The 24,777-nt window shown below is 36.9% G+C and overlaps 1 protein-coding gene across 1 annotated transcript in view; it reads right to left on the reverse strand.

The window, feature by feature from the left end:
* Positions 1–24,777, reverse strand: part of LOC117412648 (protein CFAP20DC-like) — a 63,669-nt gene that overhangs the window by 12,673 nt on the left and 26,219 nt on the right. The window contains exons 11-15 of the mRNA XM_058989602.1: positions 24,310–24,444; positions 21,250–21,566; positions 11,582–11,992; positions 9,745–9,948; positions 7,312–7,373 (exon numbers count right to left, since the gene is read on the reverse strand). Coding sequence (XP_058845585.1) covers positions 7,312–7,373; positions 9,745–9,948; positions 11,582–11,992; positions 21,250–21,566; positions 24,310–24,444 — 1,129 coding nt within the window. The remainder of the gene's footprint in view (positions 1–7,311; positions 7,374–9,744; positions 9,949–11,581; positions 11,993–21,249; positions 21,567–24,309; positions 24,445–24,777) is intronic.

Below are 24,777 nucleotides of genomic sequence, written 5' to 3' on the forward strand. Positions count from 1 at the left end.
AAAATGGGGGTGTTCTAAAACTTTTGACCGGTAGTGTATATATATATATATATATATATATACGTATATATACAGACGTGCTCAAATTTGTTGGTACCCCTCCACAAAAAATGAACAATGCACAGTTTTCTCTGAAATAACTTGAAAGTGATAAAAGTAATTGGCATCCACCATTGTTTATTCCATATTTAATAGAAATCAGACTTTGCTTTTGATTATTTATTCAACATAATATTGTACATAAGAAAACAAATGAAAATGTCATGGACAAAAATGATGGGACCGCTAACCTAATATTTTCTTGCACAACCTTGCAATCAAATGTTTTCTATAGCTCTCAATGAGACTTCTGCACCTGGTAACAGGTAGTTTGGCCCACTCTTCCTGAGCAAACTGCTCCAGCTGCCTCAGGTTTGATGGGTGCCTTCTCCAGACTGCAAGTTTCAGCTCTTTCCATAGATGTTTGATAGGATTCAGATCAGGACTCATAGAAGGCCACTTCAGAATAGTCCAATGTTTTGTTCTTACCCATTCTTGGGTGCTTTTAGCTGTGTGTTTTGGGTCATTATCCTGTTGGAGGACCCATGACCTGCGACTGAGACAGAGCTTTCTGACACTGGGCAGTACGTTTCGCTCCAGAATGCCTTGATAGTCTTGAGATTTCATTGTGCCCTGCACAGATTCAAGGCACCCTGTGCCAGGCGCAACAAAGCAGCCCCAAAACATAACCGAGCCTCCTCTATGTTTCACTGTAGGTATGGTGTTCTTTTCTTTGAAAGCTTCATTTTTTCATCTGTGAACATAGAGCTGATGTGACTTGCCAAAAAGCTCCAGTTTTGACTAATCTGTCCAAAGGACATTCTCCCAGAAGGATTGTGGCTTGTCAATATGCATTTTAGCAAATTCCAGTCTGGCTTTTTTATGTTTTTCTTTCAAAAGTGGAGTCCTCCTGGGTCTTCTTCCATGGAGCCCACTTTCGCACAAAAAGTGACAGATGGTGCAATCAGAAACTGACGTACCTTCACCTAGGAGTTCAGCTTGTATCTCTTTGGCAGTTATCCTTGGTTCTTTTTCTACCATTCGCACTATCCTTCTGTTCAATCTGGGGTCGATTTTCCTCTTGCGGCAGCGCCCAGGGAAGTTGGCTACAGTTCCATGGACCTTAAACTTCTTAATAATATTTGCAACTGTTGTCACAGGAACATCAAGCTGCTTGGAGATGGTCTTATAGCCTTTACCTTTATCATGCTTGTCTATTATTTTCTTTCTGATCTCCTCAGACAACTCTCTTCTTTGCTTTCTCTGGTCCATGTTCAGTGTGGTGCACACAATGGTACCAAACAGCACAGTGACTACTTTTCTGCATTTAAATAGGCTGAATGACTGATTACAAGATTGGAGACATGTGTGATACTAATTAAAGAAACAAATTAGTTTGAAATATCACTATAATCCAAAAATGTATTATCTTTTCTAAGGGGTACCAACAAATGTGTCCAGGCCATTTTAGAATATCTTTGTAGAATAAGCAATAATTCATCTCTTTTCACAGCTTCTTTGCTTTATTCTATGACATACCAAAGGCATGCAAGTATACATGATAAAATAGCTTTTAATTTCATCACTTTTCAGGAGGAATGAAGCATTATTTCAATGAGCTGTAAGGGTACCAACAAATTTGAGCACGTCTGTATATACATACATACATACATACAATTCTCCAGTCCAAACTACTGAAGAATTGTGAGAAATATATAGAGTTATTTTGAAATGGCGCCCCTAGTGGTTAGGATCTTGAGCTGCTCAATCACTTGCTCGGTTGGTGTGGGTCTGGCAATAAACAGGGATGTCCAGAGGTCTTATTCTTTAAACACCGGTAGCATACTTCTATTCAGAGGTGAAGGGGGGAGGCAGTTCATTATTTGTTATGTGACCTCTACCAATAAAGACATGGCATTGCTTCTCATTGCACAACAGCGAACCCTACTGGCCAGACACCGACTGGATAAAAAGCAGGGCTGATCTCTGTTCTCCGGGATCGGTAGCCCACCCACCTCTGCTCTGGATTGCTCGGCGTAAAAGTCATTCTGACCGTCACATTTATCTGCAATTATAAAAGATCTGCAAGGATAAAAGATTGTCAGTTCTGGCTGACGGATCGATAAATAAAAGGGCACTTGAGCAAAAACAATGTTTCTAGGGTGTCAAGCTTTGTGCAGGATGCTTCCCCTTAGATGGACTGCGTTGATGCACTTCCATAGTCACTTAATGTTTATTAGGTGCTTCACTAGAATTAGAAAAAAAACAAGAAGTTAAGACTATTTTAGAGGAGAGAAACTGGAAGTGCAAGCAACGTGTCATATTACATACAAAAGTATCTTCCTTTCCTATAATATAAATAGTAAAAATAGTAAATGTAAAATATATATGCTTTCTGGCACTACTGTACAGGCACATGTCTTATAATTTCTAATTGATTGTGACCAATTATTATTTTTATTTTTTTTTCCCCCAATTTGGAATGTCCAGTTATGTTTTTTTTCTCCTCATTGCAGAGGGTCCCCACACAACACAGACGTTCGAGGGCGTGTGAGCGCCTCCGATCTCACAAGCCTAAATCCAGAATCGCTTTTACACCGAGCAATCCAGGGCAGGGGTAGGCGGGCTACCGATCCCGGAGAACAGATCAGCCCTGCCTCTTATCCACACCCTTGTCTGGCCAGTAGGGTTCGCTGTTGTGCGATGAGGAGAAGCAATCCCTCCCAGTTTCCCCGGGAACGTCAGAGACAATGTGAAAAAGGGTGCATCACCCCAGCAAAGTTCGGCCTCTTTGCACAGCCTGGACGTGAACTGGTGCCGTCCAAGCTGTGCGACTCATCCTGCGATCCCAGTGGCAGCGCTTTAACTGGATGAGCGGGGACCCATTTCTTATATTTCTTTCACCTTAAACCCATATCAGACTGCTTTTTGTAATTGATTAACATACACACAAGCAATTATTTTAAACCTAGTCATATAAACTACACACATTAAACAAATAATTGTTAATACATCTGAGACCTAAAGTAGAAATCCAGGTAGTAAGTATGGTACACTATCTGAGGTGCTCATTATAAGAAAACACAAGCTCCTCAGCTGTTCCTATTATCTAGAACTCTGTTTGGGCACAGCTATAGATAATAGGATATGCAGGATATTACAAGGTAGCAGTAGACTTAGATCAGATTTATTATGTTTGTAGAGGCATTGTATTAAAATTGATGTCAGGAGTGCTAAAGCCTCCGAAAAAAAAAAAAAATTAATGGATTAATGAGACTTGATAGAAAAATATTTTCAATTGTGCACATAATCTGGCCAATTAAAAACATAATATTGTGCTTAAATTAAACAAAGAAAAGCAAACGCTATGAAGAGTTTAATGGACTCTGGAGGAAAATTTGTTTTACTCAGTACTTTTACTGAGCTAGAACCACTTAAAGAGATCTAATGCTTTTCATCATGTGAAATAATTTGCTGAATTTAAGTTCAAACGAACAAACAATAACAGCAGTTCAAACACCCTGTATAAATTAGAAAATACATTTTAAATGATAAAATAAAAATAACGGAAAATAAGAATTACAAAAAAATCAAAACAGGGACACATTTAATTTTCAGCTTGCAGATTTTTGCATTATCCAGAGGCAAAAGACAGTTTGTGTACACACCATAGTGCCAGAACAGTTTGAATACCAAATGACCCACGCACAATTGTTCCTTTCTCACACAAATAGCTAAAGCTTGGGGCTGCATTCATAAAGCATTAGTATGCTGGTGTGTGCCCTGCAGTATTATACATTTATTAGTGAGATAATGCTTTATACAAACTTATTTTTTCCACTGTCCTATATTATTTGTGTACAATGTAATACACAGATGTAGTCATATATTAAAAACAAAGGCCCACAGGTATACATTGCCAAAAAGTATAAGACATTGTATGAAAGTTAACACACATAAAATTATTTGCACACAAAACTAATATTATGAAAAATAAAATAAGGATATGGTTGGAAGTAAAACCCAATCAAAACCAGCAGATCAACAATACCTGTTCAGGCACAGGTCTAGATTATAGGACATGCAGGATATTACAAGGTAGCAGTAGACAGATCAGATTTTCTATTTATAGGAGGCATGGTAACATATTTACTACCCTTAAAATCCTGAAAATTATCCATCTGAAATCATTCTTTTAACAGACAACCAAGGGTATTGTTCCAGAACATGTTTCTAGTTGGTACAAGGGATTTTACTCAGTTATTCACTTTTCATAATAAAGCTAAATTACTCCTATTACTGCCAAGAGTGCCATTTAATTCCCTTGCTTCACACACATGCACGCAATTCAGTTTGAAAGGAAGAGAGCACGATGGCAGCAGACCCCTATCTTACAGTGCTATTGATTAGATCACATTGTATTAAAATTTGCATCATCAGCCATATACTTTCGACTCCTGGCTGTCAACTACAACTTTAATCCACCTGTGAGGAGGCTCAATTAGTGGGATGTGGTGCTCTGTAGAATGATGGCGCTCACACTTAATTACAAACAACAACCAACCACAACAAAAATTAAATAAAATCAGATCCCAGTAAAGGGAAAGTGTTCGGTATTAAAGGACTACCACTTATAATCAGTATGTGATCCTTGAAATTGGTGCAATCTGTGTCAAGCTGACTAAACATGCAACAATACTTTGGAAGGTGACGCAAGTGTGTTGCTCCCAACAGACCAAGCTGACTGCAGGTCAAGTTCATCAGATTAACATCATTACTTTGACATCACTGGAATCTGCCCTCTCCTGCCCAGGAGAGGCAGTGACTGGCAGTCTACCACCTGGCATTTATATGCTTATGGTTTAATGTGTTTAAAAAGTCAATTTAAAATGGCAAAATTACCTTTTTATTATAATAATTGCATTAAATTGTACTGCAACGGCTTTTCTTTATTTTTTTATTTCCTCGCTCCTACTTGTAGATTGGCCAGAGATGTGTACTAAAAGGTGCCAGCTCTGACCTTTCAACAGGCTCTTTGGGGGATCACGCATTGATAATGAATCTGTACTGGTGTCTGTATTAGGAGTCAAGAACTGAAAGAGAGAAGTAGTTGCAACTAAACAAAGTTATCAATCTTTAAAAGTAAATGTTAGTCGTGAAAACCACTGTGCACTGAAATGCATGGTACAATACCTAGAATAAAAAGAAGCTTGAAAGAACTGGAATGATGTGCCAGATAACATCAATATGCCATCACGATTTTTTCTTTATTCCATGTTTTTTTTTTTTTTTTTTTACTTTCTTTGTTTGTTATAAACTAATAAAAAATAATTGAGAGATGCAATTCACAAATTGCTGACACTTTATTGCTGTTGCTTCATTTTGGAAAACACAACTTTATTATGTTCCCTTGCTGTCACCTACCCTATAGGACAGCAGTATAAGATATATCTTCTCCTGACACACAGTAAATAACAATACGATTACCAGATACACTACTGTGCGAATGAAAGGCAGTTTTGTCAACAGGAGAAGCAATAAAACCAGCTGCTGTCAGTCAGCTTCACTTTGTGACCACGGGAGTCTACGTAACTGGAATCTAATCCTGTCAAATCCGTGTCACAGATCACTACAATCTCTACAACGCTGTCTAAAATATATCTAAACTGTCTCATAAAATACCAACCACATATAGAAATAGTTTTCAAACTACAAGCAAAAAGATTATTTATGGTTATGTACTGTATAGAGCTACAAACACTAATATTTTCACATCTCTAAATGTTACAGCTACTATATGTGACAAAGATCTTCATAAACATAAGGGGGGCTACTCAATTGATTTCACATCTTTTTTACTCACATGAACAGTCAAATTTTCATAGCTTTACAAATAACTGAATTCTCAGTGGCAGTATTTTGATCTGTTTATATCAAATGAAAGTAGAAACCTTATCCCCACACATAAAAAACCCAGACTCAAACACATAACTTTTGTGAAGTTCTGGAAATAACTCAGACAAGAATGTATACCAGTGCATATTTAGAATAAAGAATATTCTGTCACCTCATTTCCAACAGTGTAATATATTGCATATTGAGTTAATTAAGCCATACAGTTTCCAGGGTGGACTGGGGTCAGAATCCATGAATTACTAACATGAAGAAGTCAATATTGCAACTGGAAATCAAAGCTGCAGTATAATTAAAACACAAAATAATATGCTGCGTAGACAAAACTGTCACATTTTGCAGCAGGTTTTACATTTTATATCACAACAGCAACACACTTCAGAGTTTTCTCTCTCCTCTCGTCAAACTCTACTCAGCAGTGATACTGCTATAAGAGGCAGGCCAGTACACTGCACAATGTCTTCTCTAATGTAGTCATGGATTGGTGCTGGACTGGCAGACCTGCAGGCTGACTCTTTTTATGCAGTGAGGGCAGCACATGCAGTGGCAATGTGAGCCTCCCTTTCCCCAAACCACCCTTACCGGTTGAGGGGGAATTTTAGTCTCTCAAGTTTTAGAATTCATAATTTAAAGCTTGTTTGTGCATTACATTTTAGCATTTCAAGTATTTGTTTATTTTTAACATCTGTATAGTTGCTGAAATCAAAGCCAGAGTTACTGTCAGGAAGGCTGTATTTCAGCAAATCATTAGCATAATAAAATAAACCAGCTCTGACAAACAAGCTAACAAATGGGACATTTCCAGAAGTAAGGACTTTAGTTATGTTCAAAGTGTTTCATTTTTTTTTAATTATTATTATTATTATTATTATTATTATTATTATTATTATTATTATTATTATTATTATTATTAAATCAAATAAGTGGTGCAACACTGGGAAAGTGTACTTGAGTGTAGAGGGGGTTAAGGTTAGCATACATCTGAAAAAGAAAAGGCTTCATGCTACAGCTCTGCTTCTTCAACTACCATTGCTTAAATATATCTCCCAACAGCACCTTAGGGGCCAAGCTGCTAAAATAGGATTTTTTTTATATGTAAAACCAAGGTACAGATATTTTTTTCTTCATTTTAATGAACAGATATCAAAGCATAAAAAAAGCAACTGAGGTCAAAATAATCCTGATCCCCAAAGACATACAGTACACAACTAATACTGTCCACTAATCTAAATGTGTAATGTCTTTAATAGAGGGCAACACTGCAAACACTGCAGAATACAGTATTGCTATGCTACAGGAGGAATGCTGATCTACTGCTAACACATTATTATTGTCAGTGATGAAAAACAAAGTCCATACCGTGGGTTGGAATGTGCAGGTGGGTTCATTTCTTTCTGATAGTGATGGCCTTGATTGACAGGCTGTGAAAGATAAAACAAACAAGATAATGGTTTTGCAAAAATGGTAGCATGCCGCATTTCAAGGGATCATTTTAAAACATCACACTGTACATACTGTTCTACTTTTCTGTCCCACAATTACATTATCGTTTGCTTGCGTGTGCCGTCAGTGCTGCAAATTTGAGGGGAACATGTATAGAATCTCACACGCATAGGGCTGCGTGTTTGAATGAACCTGGAAACATATTAAAATAAATAGATTTCCAGCCAATGTATCGTCCTCGCCTCTTGCGATGCTGGACTACATCTACAAGGGAAATTTGCTGGAGCCTAACCTTAGTATTATTGACTTGCGTTTGCCTTTGACTGTGCCTGTCACGGTAGCGTCAGGAGAGAGAAGCTTTTCTTGCCTGAACATGAAATTAATAAAAAAAACTATTTACTTTTAACAATGTTGCAGGGACCTTTGACTGGATTAGGGCAGATATCGCTCGTACAGATTTGCCGAAAACTGGATAATTCAGTTATAATTGCACTTTCACTGCGAAAGCATGAAAGGTTCCTTTCTAACTGTCTCTGCAAGTGTTTTTTTTGCGATTGCTGTAGTAAAATGCAAGTCGTGGTATCGCAGTTTTACTGATAAGAATAGGGAATAGGGGCCCTGGAAGTCTTGCATGGGGCCACTGTGTGACAAACGCCGCCACATGCTGCATGCAATGTGAAAAACTTTTAATACAGAGCGAAAACTAAATAAATAAATTACCAAGATTGTCAAAGAAGCCATCTGGAGTCAAATTCAGAAAACAGAAGAGGGAGAGAAGAGGAAGCATGTCAGCTTTCTCAGCAGTGGCAGAACTGGCTGACAAAGGTCACTGACTCGGACAGAAGCTCGACAAGAAATTCTCTGTAACTTGCCAATTCTCTCCATCGAGCAGACTTTAACCAGCTCAATAAACTTCAACACTGTAATATACGGGATTGCGAGTGTTAAGGCTAGGAGAGTTCCTCTGTAAATGGGTCATCCTGTTGGCATTTCAAGCTGCGTTTTCATCAGGTTTTTTTTTTCTATAATGATTTAGTTACAGCTTGGCTCACTACTGAAAAGTGGCAATAACAAATGTTCCTTTTGCTAACTGTATAGATAGAAATATGATTTTATGTCTTTCTGAATATGCTTCATGCCATTAAGTCATTGCAGTATGGGTAGGAGGGAATAAACGGGAGGGGGCGAGGGTGGAAGTGGGGGGTGCAAATATGACTGCCTGCCCCGGGTGTTAAAATGCCTAGTTACAGCTCTGCATAGCGACGACACATGCCAAAGTACTGGTAACCTGTGCTTCAGTTCAAAGCACTTCCTTGCCGGTTGGGTGATTTCTTGTTCACAATATTGTCAGAAAACTAACTAAGATTTTCTGTTCTTCCAGAACTATGTGTGAAAAATTATATTTATGCGACTTCCACATTGCCTTAACCTGCCGCTTTTATAAAACAATGAGATGTTGAACTGAACAAACTAGGCGTGCTCCTCTCTGCTCCATTTCTCTTTAAACTACTATAAACACCAGTTGATGTTATCTGCTATTTCAAATGTTGGATTTAACACTGACTAAACACACGCATACGTTTTGTAGTCTATTCAACCGATGTAAATGGCAGAAACACTATCTAGCTTCAATACTTGCGGACCAGCATGCTTGCTCTTTAGTATACAGTAAAACACATACAAAATAATAGATTCAAATGCACAGCGATTGGGAGAGGAGAGTGTATGTTCTTTTAAATGACACTCAAGCAAACATTTAAGTATAAACGCTGCCCAAAAGCATATTCCATAGCCTTGCTAAATCGAATGTAAACTAAGAGACTTAAACAATATTAATACTAATCAATATTACAAGGCACTTTAAGCATTGAAATGTATTTTAGATATCTTCAGCAGATTTTAGTATACTGACTTTTTCAGGCCTGTCTAAGGGTGGTGCTGTTGCTGTGTTTTACTACCACCTTCAACAAACTTAAAAATGTGCCAGCAACAGGCATTAGCTGATTGTAGATGAAGAAACAAAGGCCCTGATGGGTTTAACAAAATAAACCGCACTGAGTCGTCTAGCAGAAAAGAAAATTTTAAATATGAGTGTTTAAAAGCTGTGTTAAACACATTATACAATCTATAAAGATATGCCTCATCTTTGCCACACACACACACAAAATAATTTAAAAAAAAAAAATATATATCTTTTTTTAATTTCAAAATACATAAAACTTTAGCTCGCATAGTTAGATAGTTATTATTATTATTCGTTGTATAAGCAGTTGTGGTATTAGTGTTATTATGATATGCATTACTAAAGGTTATCTAACCCTAATTAAAGAGGGTTGGATTGAGTCTTACAGGCGGTTGACAGGAGTTCCATGTGGTTGTGTCGTCACTGCTTGTGCTAATGCTAACGTTGCAGTTGTCAATCTGTGAGGCGCTGAGCCCAGGCGAATTCCCATCATCCTCTAACTCCTCGTTCTGCTGCCTCTGGAGACTGGCCAACATGCGCAGCTCAGAGGCACTCATTCTGGTTGGCTGGTAGTTTCGCCAGTCATAGTCCTTACAAAAAAAAAAAAAAAAAAAATCTTTGCACTACATTTTCATTCATTGAAGAGAATAGCTTAAATGTACAGGTAGTATGTTAATATTTAACATATTACTGAATATCACAAAAAAATGAAAAGTATAATAGCTTAAAAATGTATTTAAAATACAGATACTTCTGAAAGGGAAAACAGCAAGTAGTATTGTCAATACTGGATCATAGTCACATCAACCCCCCCCCCCCCCCCCCCTAAAAAAAGGGTTGGGTTCATGCATATACATCCAGGGAATAATGCATGGTATCTCTGATAGACTCCATATCAAACACATTTAAAACGAATATGCCTGAAGAGATACAACATTTAAACAAAAACTGTTTTTATTAGATCTAAGTAAATGTGTAGCTCCCTTCTGGTTCCATCCAGTAAACTTGCCAAAGGCAGGTTTTTAGGGCAAGTTATTTGATCCACTGTCTCGTTTAAAATTACAATGTTGTGTTTCAGATTGAACAGAAAAGTCTATAATCTGTTCTGTCATTGATTTAAAAAATAAAGAATGTTTGTGTGGCTTCATGTGTTTAAAAGAAACAACAAGAAAGGCATGTAGACATGGGAACCGAAATCAATGTGATAGATGAGAAAACAGCCCAATGAAACAGTCTGGGGACTTAGACTTTCAAACTGGCTTACAGCTAACCTTCCATCACATGGTTTATTATTTTCAAAAGAATGCAGGAGAGTCGACCGTTCAAAATGTAATGATTTATTTCTGGTTCAGTGTAGATGTTTGTAGACATTTGCAGTCTCAACACAACTTCTGAACATGAGAGTAGGACGACAAGGTTCCCATGACAGTTAAACCTCTCCAGGTTTAATAACCACGGTGCATGAAGTCTTTTCATTGCAACACACACTTGCTTTCCATCTGTTTCTTCTGTTCTATATGACTACCACTGCATTTGAAAATGTGTGTATCACAAAATACAGCATGGAGCATCAGTATACTGATTACGTATACTTGGCAAACCATGCTCAGTTTTCTAGGTTTCTGTATTTTTTTTTGATCCTCCAAAACAAACTCAAAGCTCTTTTGAGACTTGCCAGGCTTCACAAAAGAGTTGGTGCACTAAACCTGTATGTCCCAATTTAAAGCTTACCTAATGCCTGTTATTTTAGTGGTAACTGGTATGGAAAAAGTAAGGGCTTTAGGATTCATGATTGCAGGTTTGTTACAATCCATCTACCTCAATTCACAGGCTTAAAATACCCTGTGGTGACTCCAGGCATTCATTTTACAACAAAATAGCTACAATTTCTTCAAAAACAGTCGCTGTACAGAATAACATATTTACAGGAGCAAAGGAAGTGCTGCATTGAAAGCCAGCTCTTTGGTTTTATTCTTTTCAAAGCATTTTAAGCATTTAAGAAGGCTTTATAAGCGAAAGATTTTGTAGTGAGGCAGGATTAGTTGTTACGAACAGAAAGCAGTGTGCTTTTAAATGAATCCCCATAATGTTTAACTGGGAAGAGCGAGCGGCTGTGCAGACTTTGGCTGTGACTCCTTTAAATCTGGAACATACAATCTAAAATATACAAACATACAGTTAAAAAACAATTCAGAGGTGAAGAAAAAGAAAAGGCAAACATACAGAATTTTCCATGGACAGTCTTGTTCCATCTCTTGAGATTTCCTTTAAGGATTTTCTATTGAAAGAAGGCCTTAAGTGGTTATCTTGGCCACTCCTCAGTCTGTTAGTGGAATCCAAAGTGTCTATCAGCAGTCCAGGCCTGTTTCCAGTAGGAGATAGGCTTGGGGTTGGAAGCACGCTGGTTCGAACTTTTTCTCCATCTGCTTTCTTTAAAGCCGGAAAGCCTCCATCTGATACCTTTATATCTGATGGAATAGATTTTAATGATTCTCCCGATGACCTGGATTCAGAACTGCAGGATCTCATTTGTATTGTGGTCTTTGAAATACCCGGTGAATGTGTGTATACTGATGTGCCAGGGTTTGTGCGGGGGCTAGGTATCTGAGCGATGAATCTTGAACGGAAATCATCCTGTCCAAAAAATAAAAAATAAAAGAGAGAGAACAGGGAATTGTAAGAGATCTGAATAATAATAATAATAATAATAATAATAATAATAATAATAATAACAATAACAATAATAATAATAATAATAATAATAATAATAATAATAATAATAATAATAATAATAATAATAAATCCTCTCTCCATTTTGGACGACGTTTGTGTATACAGACTTGTTTTATTTGTGTTTTTAACAGTATGAATGCACCATGACAAATTACAAAACGTGATTTTAACTATCAACTCGTAAATGGTAAATTTCGCATAAAATGATACAAATACAACTATAGGAGTAAAGCCTTTTTGCCCTCTTTGTACAATGATACACAAGATAGCTGTGAAGTCAAAATGTCTTTGTAATGTCCACTACCTGCTCTGCTGGGATTTAGTGGTCTTCACAGGTAATTACTTCATTCAGCTCAAACAAGTCTATTTGTACCCCAGTGAATTACACAATTGTCTCAGCAAAGATCATTAGACACTGACTGACACAATTCAGCCATGCATGGCCTATTAGGGTAGGTAATGTACTCCAGAGGACTAGATTTTTGCAATCAATGTATTGAATGAAATTAAAAAACAGCTTGACCAAATTGCACCCTGCACATTACTTTTGTTAGTCATTATATTATAAATACTTTATCTATTTTAATGCATTTGTTATGTATTTGTAATGCTAAAAATTAACACGTCGTGTCTCTTAATGTAATCTCCTACAGTTTCAGCAAGAGAACCAAGAAGTGAAGCTGAGCCTTTCTGGCTGCTCAAAACGGCGAAATGATTTCTACACAATACTAACTAAATATAAATCATGAAGGCAAAGGCTGTATTCAGCAACTACTATTTAACATAAAAATATTACATCAGTACACTGGATAAGGTGTACTAGGATTTTGACAAATCTGCAATAAATTAATTTCTTAAATGTTTTTTAAATTGATAACATGTCACAGAGAACAACTGATAAACCAATTCTGAATGTTAACAAACAGGCATAGGACTTACAAAAGCGTATAGTCTATAAAAGAGGCCAGATTGCCGAATGTGGTCTCCCGTGACAGGGTTGCCTGTCAAGATGATGCAATGCTTGCTTTATTTTATGGGGTTCAGATTTTAGGAAGCCAGGACAGTTGGTTTAGTCTGTTCACTGCTACCCTTCCAATACACTTTCATTCTAGGGTGTTTGAACATCGAAGTCCCTATCAGAATAATTTAAAACAGTGGGATTTCTTCTGTTATTTAAAGTGCTCAAATGAGGGAGGAAGACCTCCCACATGTGTATTACAAATTAATTGTGTATATACAGTACTGTGCAAAAGTTTTAGGCAGGCGTGAAAAAATGCCGTAAAGTAAGAATGCTTTCAAAAATAGACATGTTAATAGTTTATATTTATCAATTAACAAAATGCAAAGTGAGTGAACAGAAGAAAAATCTACATCAAATCAATATTTGGTGTGACCACCCTTTGCCTTCAAAACAGCATCAATTCTTCTAGGTACACTTGCACACAGTTTTTGAAGGAACTCGGCAGGTAGGTTGGCCCAAACATCTTGGAGAACTAACCACAGTTCTTCTGTGGATTTAGGCAGCCTCAGTTGCTTCTCTCTCTTCATATAATCCCAGACAGACTCGATGATGTTGAGATCAGGGCTCTGTGGGGGCCATACCATCACTTCCAGGACTCCTTGTTCTTCTTTACGCTGAAGATAGTTCTTAATGACTTTCGCTGTATGTTTGGGGTCGTTGTCATGCTGCAGAATAAATTTGGGGCCAATCAGATGCCTCCCTGATGGTATTGCATGATGGATAAGTATCTGCCTGTACTTCTCAGCACTGAGGAGACCATTAATTCTGACCAAATCCCCAACTCCATTTGCAGAAATGCAGCCCCAAACTTGCAAGGAACCTCCACCATGCTTCACTGTTGCCTGCAGACACTCATTCGTGTACCGCTCTCCAGCCCTTTGGTGAACAAACTGCCTTCTGCTACAGCCAAATATTTCACATTTTGACTCATCAGTCCAGAGCACCTGCTGCCATTTTTCTGCACCCCAGTTCCTGTGTTTTCGTGCATAGTTGAGTCGCTTGGCCTTGTTTCCACGTCGGAGGTATGGCTTTTTGGCCGCGAGTCTTCCATGAAGGCCACTTCTGACCAGACTTCTCCGGACAGTAGATGGGTGTACCAGGGTCCCACTGTTTTCTGCCAATTCTGAGCTGATGGCACTGCTGGACATCTTCCAACTGCGAAGGGAAGTAAGCATGATGTGTCTTTCATCTGCTGCAGTAAGTTTCCTTGGCCGACCACTGCGTCTACGGTCCTCAACGTTGCCTGTTTCTTTGTGCTTCTTCAAAAGAGCTTGGACAGCATATCTGGAAACCCCTGTCTGCCTTGAAATTTCTGCCTGGGAGAGACCTTGCTGATGCAGTATAACTACCTTGTGTCTTGTTGCTGTGCTCAGTCTTGCCATGGTGTATGACTTTTGACAGTAAACTGTCTTCAGCAACCTCACCTTGTTAGCTGAGTTTGGCTGTTCCTCACCCAGTTTTATTCCTCCTACACAGCTGTTTCTGTTTCAGTTAATGATTGTGTTTCAACCTACATATTGAATTGAAGATCATTAGCACCTGTTTGGTATAATTGTTTAATCATACACCTGACTATATGCCTACAAAATCCCTGACTTTGTGCAAGTGTACCTAGAAGAATTGATGCTGTTTTGAAGGCAAAGGGTGGTCACACCAAATATGGATTTGATTTAGATTTTTCTTCTGTTCACTCACTTTGCATTTAGTTAATTGATAAATATAATCTATTAACATGTCTATTTTTGAAAGCATTCTTACTTTACAGCATTTTTTCACACCTGCCTAAAACTTTTGCACAGTACTGTACATTTTCTAATTTCCTTATGGAAAAGCTTGCTGATCTGAAAGAAGCGTCTACCCTTTGCAATACAAATGAGGAAGGAATAACTGGGATGAAACCCAAAATCTTTTGGAAAACGCCAGTCAGCGCTCATAACCACACTGAGCTCAGCTGAACTAGATGAAGTGCATTAAATACCATGGTTGGAATAAGACCAAACATAATACAACTTAATCAAGCACATTGCCAAACAGCATTACGCTTACAAAATGAGAAACTAAACATCAGCATTAATAAAGAATGCAGTGTTTTGCCTGAAAACAACTAAAACAACAGAAAAGTTTTATAATAATAATAATAATATTTATTTTTATATAGCACCTTTTATAGTGGACCACCATCACAAAGCGCTTTACAAGATACGAGACTAGGGTGTGTGAACTATGCATCAGCTGCAGAGTCACTTACAACAACGTCTCAACCGAAACGGAGCACAAGGAGGTTAAGTGACTTGCTCAGGGTCACACACAGTGAGTCAGTGGCTGAGCTGGGATTTGAACCAGGGACCTATTGGTTACAAGCCTGTTTCTTTGACCACTGGACCACACAGCCTTTATAGACATTTTAACATTTCAAAATAGAGATTAGGGTTCAATGTAGGATTCAGACATATCCGTAAATATGCACTTCTTGCCAATAATGTTCCCTGTATTATAATAACATACATTGCTGCAACTCCTAAACTCCTATTCCAGGATTTACTAAAATAGTTAGTAACTCTGAAAATCGGTTTTCAATGGTTTTAATAAATGTGTGCACCTGCTATCTACACCCTCAATCTGACAAATAACCCAAGGATACAGCACGGTAATGCAATACTCGTATTGTTATGGTTCTACAGTTTTTAAAACAGTACTATAATGTAGAAAGGCTAAATTTAAGTTACCATTGAAATTGTAACTGTAGCAAAAACAGATTTAAAAAACGCCCAGTAAGACCTGGGTTAACGTAGTGTGTTTTTAAATAAAAAGCATTTGTGTAGATTGCTCAGTCATTCAGCCTCACCTTTCTGGACACAATTGCTGGTTCAGTAATTTTGCCTTCTCTATGACCAGCACAATGCCTATTGGAGTGTCTATCTGCTTGCACTGCACGCATGGCTGCATCCTTCCGGTTCAAAGTGGGGTGTTCGGTAGACCAGTTCATACATTTGGTGTTCCATACTCTGAGGTTTAACTGCATTTGTGACTGTCACATTTCACATCTATTTGGTAGACACTCATTAAAATAACCTAATCTATATTATAAAATTCTATCTGAATAGCCTCTGTAATTAGTTCACTTTATTCAGAATTAAATAGCTGTCAGCTTTGTTTCCATAAAAGTTCCAGTAGTGAGGTATACAATGTGTGTATAATGAAGGAAGCGGCAGTGTCTTACATGGCAGTGGGATAATAGATAATGGATCCATTTTGCCACACTTTCACTGCAGTAGTACCATAATAGCTTTTATATTGTACACCCCTTTTTATAGACAGAAAGAATGACATTGCTGATGAGAAAAAATGAGGGACTAATAGTCCCCACAGTATTTTCAGTAATGGTCTGGATCATGACTCTTAAATTCCCCGGGTTATTCCTAATGTGCCTCTGCCTTAGCCTTACTTAAACATTGTGCTGCATGCACATCCTATCCTCAAGCTCTGCCCACTCGTCTTCTGAGCTTATGCTGTAAAATTAAGTGTCAATTAGCGTGACCTCTGGAAGTGACCGAGCCCACAGTGTGAAAAGGCAGTGCCCTTGATATGGAACAATTTTAATGCAGCACCTTTTCAGGAAAAGCTACACTCTTCATGGACTAAAGGCCACAGCACCTCGGAGCTGTAACAATTTGGAACTCCTCTAATTACCTTCTTCAGTTATGGGGTGGCATTTTAGTTATCGTCCAGAGTTTAACACATTCAGATGTGTCAATGGGTTGGTGTCAGACTTTGCAAATAAGTCAACCCAGATTACAGTGTTTCAGTCTTCAGTACCTTTGCTAAATGTTAAAACTTATTAGTCTTGCGCCGCAATGTTATACAGCTATCTATCTCAACATGCTTTACACAATATACTGTATAACATTGTATTACTATACTGTAGATTGTCAGTAAATAAACCCTAGGAAGGCTTTTCAATCAGCAAGCTAAGTTGACATTTTTTATACTGTAGTCGTTGAATACATATTGTGAAAATGAGATGTCATGTACAATAATAATGGCTAGGTTTGTAATGAATTGCGGTTATCATACCCTAGACTGAAAAATGCACAGAGAACTTCACTGGCCAATCCTGCACTGACACAGGGAACTGCATTAGCACTGAACTTGTTTGAACTGTTACTGGTAAACTTCCAGGAGGCTTTGTTTTTGTGGATCCTTGCTTGCTGGCAACTATGTCAATCAATCATTTTTACTATTAAATCCCATTGACTTGGATTACTTGAGCTTCTCCTCTGAGGTCTTTTACAGACATTAAAAAAAGTGTATGACTGAATGATTATCTATTATTTCACTACATGTTTGTATTTAGCCACCATATTCAAGGACTCTGTTATACATTTGATGTACATCTAAACTGGTTCTTTCCTGGTAGATAAACAATAAATAAAAACATAAATAACTAAAAAACATAATCTGACACATATAATCAAGTTTAAACACTAATTACTTCGTCTTTGTGATAAATATACTCAAATGTGGGATGTTAGTTTTCTTTTAATGAAAATGAAGTCGTAAAGCACCACACTCTCAATGGGACCGCTTGTGAGAAGAACACGACTAAATGATAACAAAATTAACATATTTCTTACATTTGTTTTTATAATCAACATTGATCAAAGACTTTATAAAATCCATTTAATGACTTTACCATCTTTAAACTAAGTTTAAGATTCTAGCTCTAACCCCCATTTATTAACACATATTGAAAAATATGCACAAACTTGTGAATTTCTGTTTGTTTTTTTTAAGAGCATAATGTTTATTTTTTAAAGAAAAAAACAACCATTCTGTGTAGGATACATGGCACATTGTTCATTAAAACTAAACACGCATTCTACTTCTGTGAAAAAAAAAACTAATTTACAAAACCCATACACAAAGCTCAGAGGGGAGTCAACTACATTCTTTCAGAGAAAGAAAAAAAGAACTGCTGTGAAACTGCCAGGAACATCAATCAATTTGTCCTAATTAATTGTAGCAGAACATATGTATCCTGAAGATGAAATTGATTTCCCTTAGGAGTTTTGACTGCTACTGCAGAATTATGCTTCTTCAAAGAAGATGCAAATGAATATATGAACAATAATTTTGAATAAGTATAACAGGCTGTTTTAGCTGAGTGGCACACACTCCAAACTAATGACTTCTAAGTGCTACTAGTAGCAGAAGTGTTGCTAGTTTTTTTTGTTTGTTTGTTTAACTGCTTGTCAAACAATAAACTGCGATAGGTTAATAGGAATCGTATCTCTTCGTAAGGCTTTTTCGTTAAAAAAAAGTATAGGATTTATACTGCATTCCTTGTCGTTTATTAGAATTTCGAATGTTTTTCAGCTTGTAGACTACGATTCAGAAAACAAATTATTTCTTGTATATTTTACAAGTTGTATACAGCATGTAACAGCCCGATGTCATGAGCATGTTTGACAGCCATGATGCATGGCGAGTAAAGGTCTTCATACCAACAGCCTTAAACCTGTGGGCCAGAACAGCCAAGAAACCACTGATTGATTACTTCAGGGTCAGAACCGGTACACATGGATCAATAACTGATCATTACCCAGAGGGTCAGAAACGATACATATGGTTAAAAAAAAGCATGTAAACCACTCCCTTGGCATGTTATGGTCCAGGTGTTGTGCAAGTTTGATGAACTTTTAAGGGTCATCATTGGTTTGCACTAACTGTCAGAGTAAGCTCAGTGAACAAAAAGCATTGGCTGACTTGCCTCTTCCATGGTGAACACCAAACAGATTTTAAACACTGATGTCTATTCAAAATGGGCGGAAGGGTGGGGGGCAGATCATAATACTGTAAACGGTTCTGTACTTCATATTTGTTTTGATAAAATTATTGGAGCAGAACACATAGTATTTTTTCCTCCCTGACCCTCCCCTTTTTGTCGTTCATTTCTTTGCTCCCACCATCTCTCCTTTCTCCAATACTCAGCCGGCTTGTGTTTCTCAGGGCAGTTGTTCACCATCATCTCCTTGGGTGCCTTGGTTATTATGGCCAGTTGCAAGCTCAGAGATCCAAGACTATTGGGCCATAATTTAACGGCATTTATTCTGCTGCAAGTTGTAAGCAAGTTTAAAATCCAATAAGATGTTTTTATCCTCGTTTTGTTTCTGGAGTGAATTATTTTTGGGTGGCAAATTAGTCCTGAATACCTCTCAAAGTCTGAACTTCATAATGCCCCCGACAATAAAGCCACTGTCAATGAAAGTAATAGTTGGGTTTATTACTTTAAGCTCGGCTTTCCCTGTACTTCTAGTGAATCAAACACACACACACACACTACACCATAGGTTTGGTGAAACAGCAACACAGTTCAAATGTCATGTTCTACAGTTTTCTGCATCATTAACAATAACACATTAGTACTTTTGTTTTAGATTTTTCCTTGTTGTGTATTTCTGTTTTGAAAAAGAAATGTATAAAATATTATTCACAAAATAAAACCCATTAAGCTGTCTCTGCTTTGTAACTTTCTTTTATCTTGTACTGTCTGATAAAGTCTTACAATGAATGTTGAAAGTAATTTCCCGGAGATTTCCTTGTCCAAATAAAATATAACTAGTCACAACAATGTAATCTTTCAAGAAACGATTCAAATGTTGACCAAACATGTAGTATGTCGTGAAGCAATAAGCTGAACACAAAAATGTTACCAAGGAAATGTAGACACTAAATGATTTTAAGGTTCAGTGGATTTTCTATCAGACTAATGAAAGTCTTAAATCTGAATAATTTATTCAGTAGTTAAAATTAGGGCCAGTCGAGACAATTTGTTACTGCAGGTTCGTTTACTTTAATTAATCTACCGGTCTTGAAAGCCATTCTGCTTGCAGTTTTGATATGATTTTATTTAAGAGCTGCTAATAAATACTTAAATGAGCCTTAAATAGCTGTTTCTTCATTTTTAACGGCACAGGGTTGCTCATGCCCACTCTGAACAAGCTCTATAGCTTATTTCACATCAAATTCACAGTAATGAAAATCACTGTAATCAATTGGGCTAATTTATAATTCAAGTAGGATGTCTTGTCGACGTGGTTACAAATAAAAGAAAAAAGGTCAAATCTACTAGCCTTGGGCCCATTACTTGCACTTCCTGTACTTCTTTGACACCTGATGCTAGAACACCTTTATTATATTTGTAATTATTAAGAAATCTAAAGTAACATTTATAAAGACTGCAAAGCTGGAATTCACCAATATTAACCAAATAGGAGGTGCGGGATCAAATGCTTAAGATTCCTTAATTTTTTTGTTTCTATATTCTAGTTTATATTTTAGTTTTAGACAGCGATATGGATCATTCCTTATTCAATGAATGTCTTCCTTAAAAACCTTTTAAAGAATTTTGATATTTTATTTTTAAATCTCTTCACACTAATGTGGTTACTTTTTCGGGGTTTCCATTCTGCTACTGTTTTGCCACACATCAGTGACACGTATGCCAAAATCCTCATTTTACTCATTTGCCAGCGATTTAAAAATACATACCTCACTGCTTTTCCAATCTTACAGAAACCCTTGCTTTGCCATGGCTTACTGAAGTCAGACTCAAGAGACATCATGACATGAAGTCGTAGCTATTTATTCAGAGGTCCCTCCAAACTCAAGGAAAAGAAATTCATTCTTAGCCTCACCTGCATTTAAGCTGTGATTTCTGTTTTTAACTTGTTCCTTTGTTGCTGCACACACATGCATTTTTCTACTCATGGCGATGTGCATGTTGCACCATTACCATTACAATTATTCAGTCATTTTAAGAAATTTCTTTTTTTTAAGAATGACTGCATTCCTGTCCTTAATCTTAATGATATAACTCAACTCCTAATAAAAAAGATAATTTTGTAGTTGATGGCTACTTGTTTCAGACTTTTCACACATCAGTGAGGCCTTTTGACCTTTTCAACATTACTTATTTTGATCACCCCAGATTAAAAATTGCACTTCAACCCCTCTTCCATACTGTTCACTGATTAACTGCACACCTAAGATTGATTATATCAAGTCCTGTATGCTTTTAAGCAGTGTTAATGGAGCTCATGTCAAATTTTACTTGCAAAGAATATAAGGCACATACCTCTTCACTATCACTTCCAAGGAAATCATCCTTGAACCTGGCTCCTCTCTGGTCCCGGTCACCATCTCCTCCCATGTCTAGCAGGGATATGAAGCCTTCAGCAGATGTGTTCTGTGATTTTCCATGTGAAGCAGAGTGTGGCCTCGAAGAATAAGTAAAAACGTCCTTCAAATTCAGCTGAGGTTCCGTTTCCTCATCCTCACTCCCACTCAGGTAGGGGTATAAATCACTGCTGACTGACTGGAGAGGCGCCAAGGCTTGCTCAGACGAATGAGACCCATAGCTGTCCTCTGAAAGATCAGGGAAAATCCAATCTTCTACAGGAAGAAACATTAGAAATAATATACTGTAAGAGAATTCAAGAATCTTAAGGTTCTATTTTGAAGAAAGTACAAAGTTACCAAAGAGAAATAAAATAATAAATAGTAAAAAATAAAATGGTTTTAGCTAGTCTTATTCAGTTGTAATTGTTTTTCTTGTACAATTTGCCTTTGAACTTGCTTCAATTGAAATTCTTCTTTAGGTTTTTAATTAATAAAAAATAACTGCAGAAACACTCCCATGTAAAGAATATTCTGTATGATTAATCTTTCATGATCGAAATCTGCACATTTCCCCATTCAGAGAAAATAAATATGATAAAAGGAAAGGGACATCATTTTGAGTAGCTCCAGAAAAAGTATTTCAAGAACAAGAATCATTAATGCATGGTATATTTTAAAAATATAATTATTATGATTCCTGCTGAATTAAGGGGAGTGGTAAAATAGCATTCAAACTAAATGTCTGTTTATTTTATTGAAATTGATACCAAACTACATACCCATCTATAGTTATCCTGTCTTCTGAAAATCAGTTATGCACTCTGGTAGTACAAAGAACATACTGTATGTGTTGTTGCTGTGCTCTTCCTCAATGTAGTGCATCTGCACAAACATGTTTTACTCTTGCCTGTTCACCTGTACCTCTTTCTATACCAAGAGTGAAACAGAATAGAAGTACGGCATGTGACTTTCATACAGAGTTTTACCATTCAATCTCCCATGAGGATTAATAGACTAATGGATCCCAGAGAAAGCATCTTGAATCTTGGGGGGGGGGGGGGGGGGGGGTAATAAATCAATTACATTTTCAAAGGTCCACTGTAGGATGCAAAAGAAAATATTGGAAAACCCTTGAGAATGCCTGGTTCTTTTAAAGGGTTGCCTAGGTGGATATTACGGAATTGGTGAATGACTTAGGCTTAAGAAGACTCCATTTTGGATGATGAACGGACTGCTTTAACAGTTCTAAGACACAGATGTGACTACTGAACATATTTGGCTTATGAATATATAAAACAAACCATAGATTGTATTAATTCATGTTTTTCAAAAATATCTACACAGTATTTAGGTTTCTTATCTCATCAGGTAATTGATACCAACTATGACAGCATGTCATTAATAATTGCATTTATAGTGGCAAGCATGCCATACTAGACAGTTCTTGTAGGACAGGGATTGTCATGGACCTCTACTTTGAGAAGAGGAACAAGATCAGCAAAATAATATTTTGGAAGTACGAGAATGCAAAACTTTTAAATATTTGCCTAAACTTTAAACGTTTTAACAGAACATCACTGCTCAGTGTAAATGCCCTTGTTATTATATGCTGTTCATGCCTTGGAAAAATGCATTTCCATGTCCGTATTGCTCTTAAAGAAGTTCATCTTGAACAGAAAATTCCAAACAAACTTAAACTTGATAACTGTCAAGACGGCCTCATCAAACACATTAATAACAAAGATCTTTAATTGCAAAGAACATCTTATCACTTTCCTTCGAAAACCAGCTTCCGTAAGAGGAATGAAAAAGGATCAGTGTTTTCATAGGAAGATATGCAAATTAAAGAGTAATCACAATATTGCAGCACAGATAAATTCAAGAATGATCTCCTAAGCACCCAATTAATTTCTCCTCGCAGATAGATGCATGCTACATTTCTTAATTGCAGCCTAACATTTTAATGAGTATTTCAACAATGCATAAATAAAGCTGACATACTGAAAACTATATTCATTTATTTGCCTTCAAAGCTTGCTGAAAAAACAATTTGTCCTTGTATGAGCACTGCACACCTGCTGGTACACAAACTATAGTACAAGTGCTAGTTATACATTTCTGCTATAGTAGAATTCACCTTAAGGATAAATCAACCATATGCAAGCCTTCATATCTCACCACGAAAAAAAAAAAAATACAAATACATTTATTAAGATACTTACTAACATATTAATGGGTAATAATCACAGTTGGTCTTTGGTTCTTAATTACTATTCCATCGCTTTTATTATAAACACATTTTCTATCGTGCCCCACAGGGACTAAGAATGGGTGCTGAGTGTTTATACTATTGCTGTATCATTGCTAGAAATGGTTGTTAAATATATGCACATTAATAATAATAATAATAATAATAATAATAATAATAATAATAAGGGTCAGGAAATATTCATAAACTACCTGTGTTTCTTTGCTGATTCTCATTCATATTGCATATTTGCTTTAGTAAGTGTATTGATTATGCTAAGTTTAGCAGTTTTTTTCCCAGGGCATCAACAGTTTTCACTGGGCGACTCTGTGGTGCTGGAGCACTTGCTTATTTTCAGTTGAGCTTCAGCACCACGGAGAGCACCCAGTGCTGAACAGGTATGTGCTGACAGCAGCTGTGGTTGATAGACTGTAGTTACATTACAGTCAGTCTTCAGAATAACACTGGGTTACCAATAAAAGCAATAAACACTAAGAACGCTACATAGCTTTAAACATCCCAAGTCAATAGCAAATATAAATCAAGCAGCAGGTGCAGTACTTGAAACCGCAACAGCTAATCAATACAGACAATTAAAAAAAACGATAGGATTCATCTGGAGAAGGATAATGTCAGAAATATAACAATACAACTTATGGTGTTGAAATTAGCTAAGCATTCAAACCTGCTGGCACTCACGGCTATACTTTATTTCACAAATTAAACTTTACTGCCCCCCCCCCCCCCCCATTTAAAAGAGCATCTAACCTGTTATCTTATAACCCGACTCCTTCCGAGGCCTGGAGGTGTGTAAAGCGCCTTCACTGTTTATTCTCCTGTGGAGAGGGGGAACTGATTTCTCTGAGGAGCTGTCTTTATTTCCAGATTGTACTGATAAAGTGCCTGAAGAAAGAATAAGTGAGAACAAGACAAAAAAAAAATTTTTACTACTTAGTTTATAAACCACCTAGTAAAGTACATTTTGAAAGACATAATTTAAGCAAGCAAGCAAGACAGAGAGATAGAATGAAAGAAGGGATTAATGAATTAATGAAAGAAAGAAAAAATGGTTTCCATAATCAAACTTGACAGAGTGAATCACAGAATACAGCTGAATTTGAAAGCAGTATTTTAAAAGGGTTAGGTTTTTACCCTCTGAAAATTTTAATGAAACAGAAAATATGAAAGCCAAAACGTAGCCCGAGTATCTACCAGCATTGCATCTTTATCATTTTG

Source organism: Acipenser ruthenus, chromosome 16, assembly GCF_902713425.1.
Source record: "Acipenser ruthenus chromosome 16, fAciRut3.2 maternal haplotype, whole genome shotgun sequence".
NCBI classification, from domain to species: Eukaryota; Metazoa; Chordata; class Actinopteri; order Acipenseriformes; family Acipenseridae; genus Acipenser; species Acipenser ruthenus.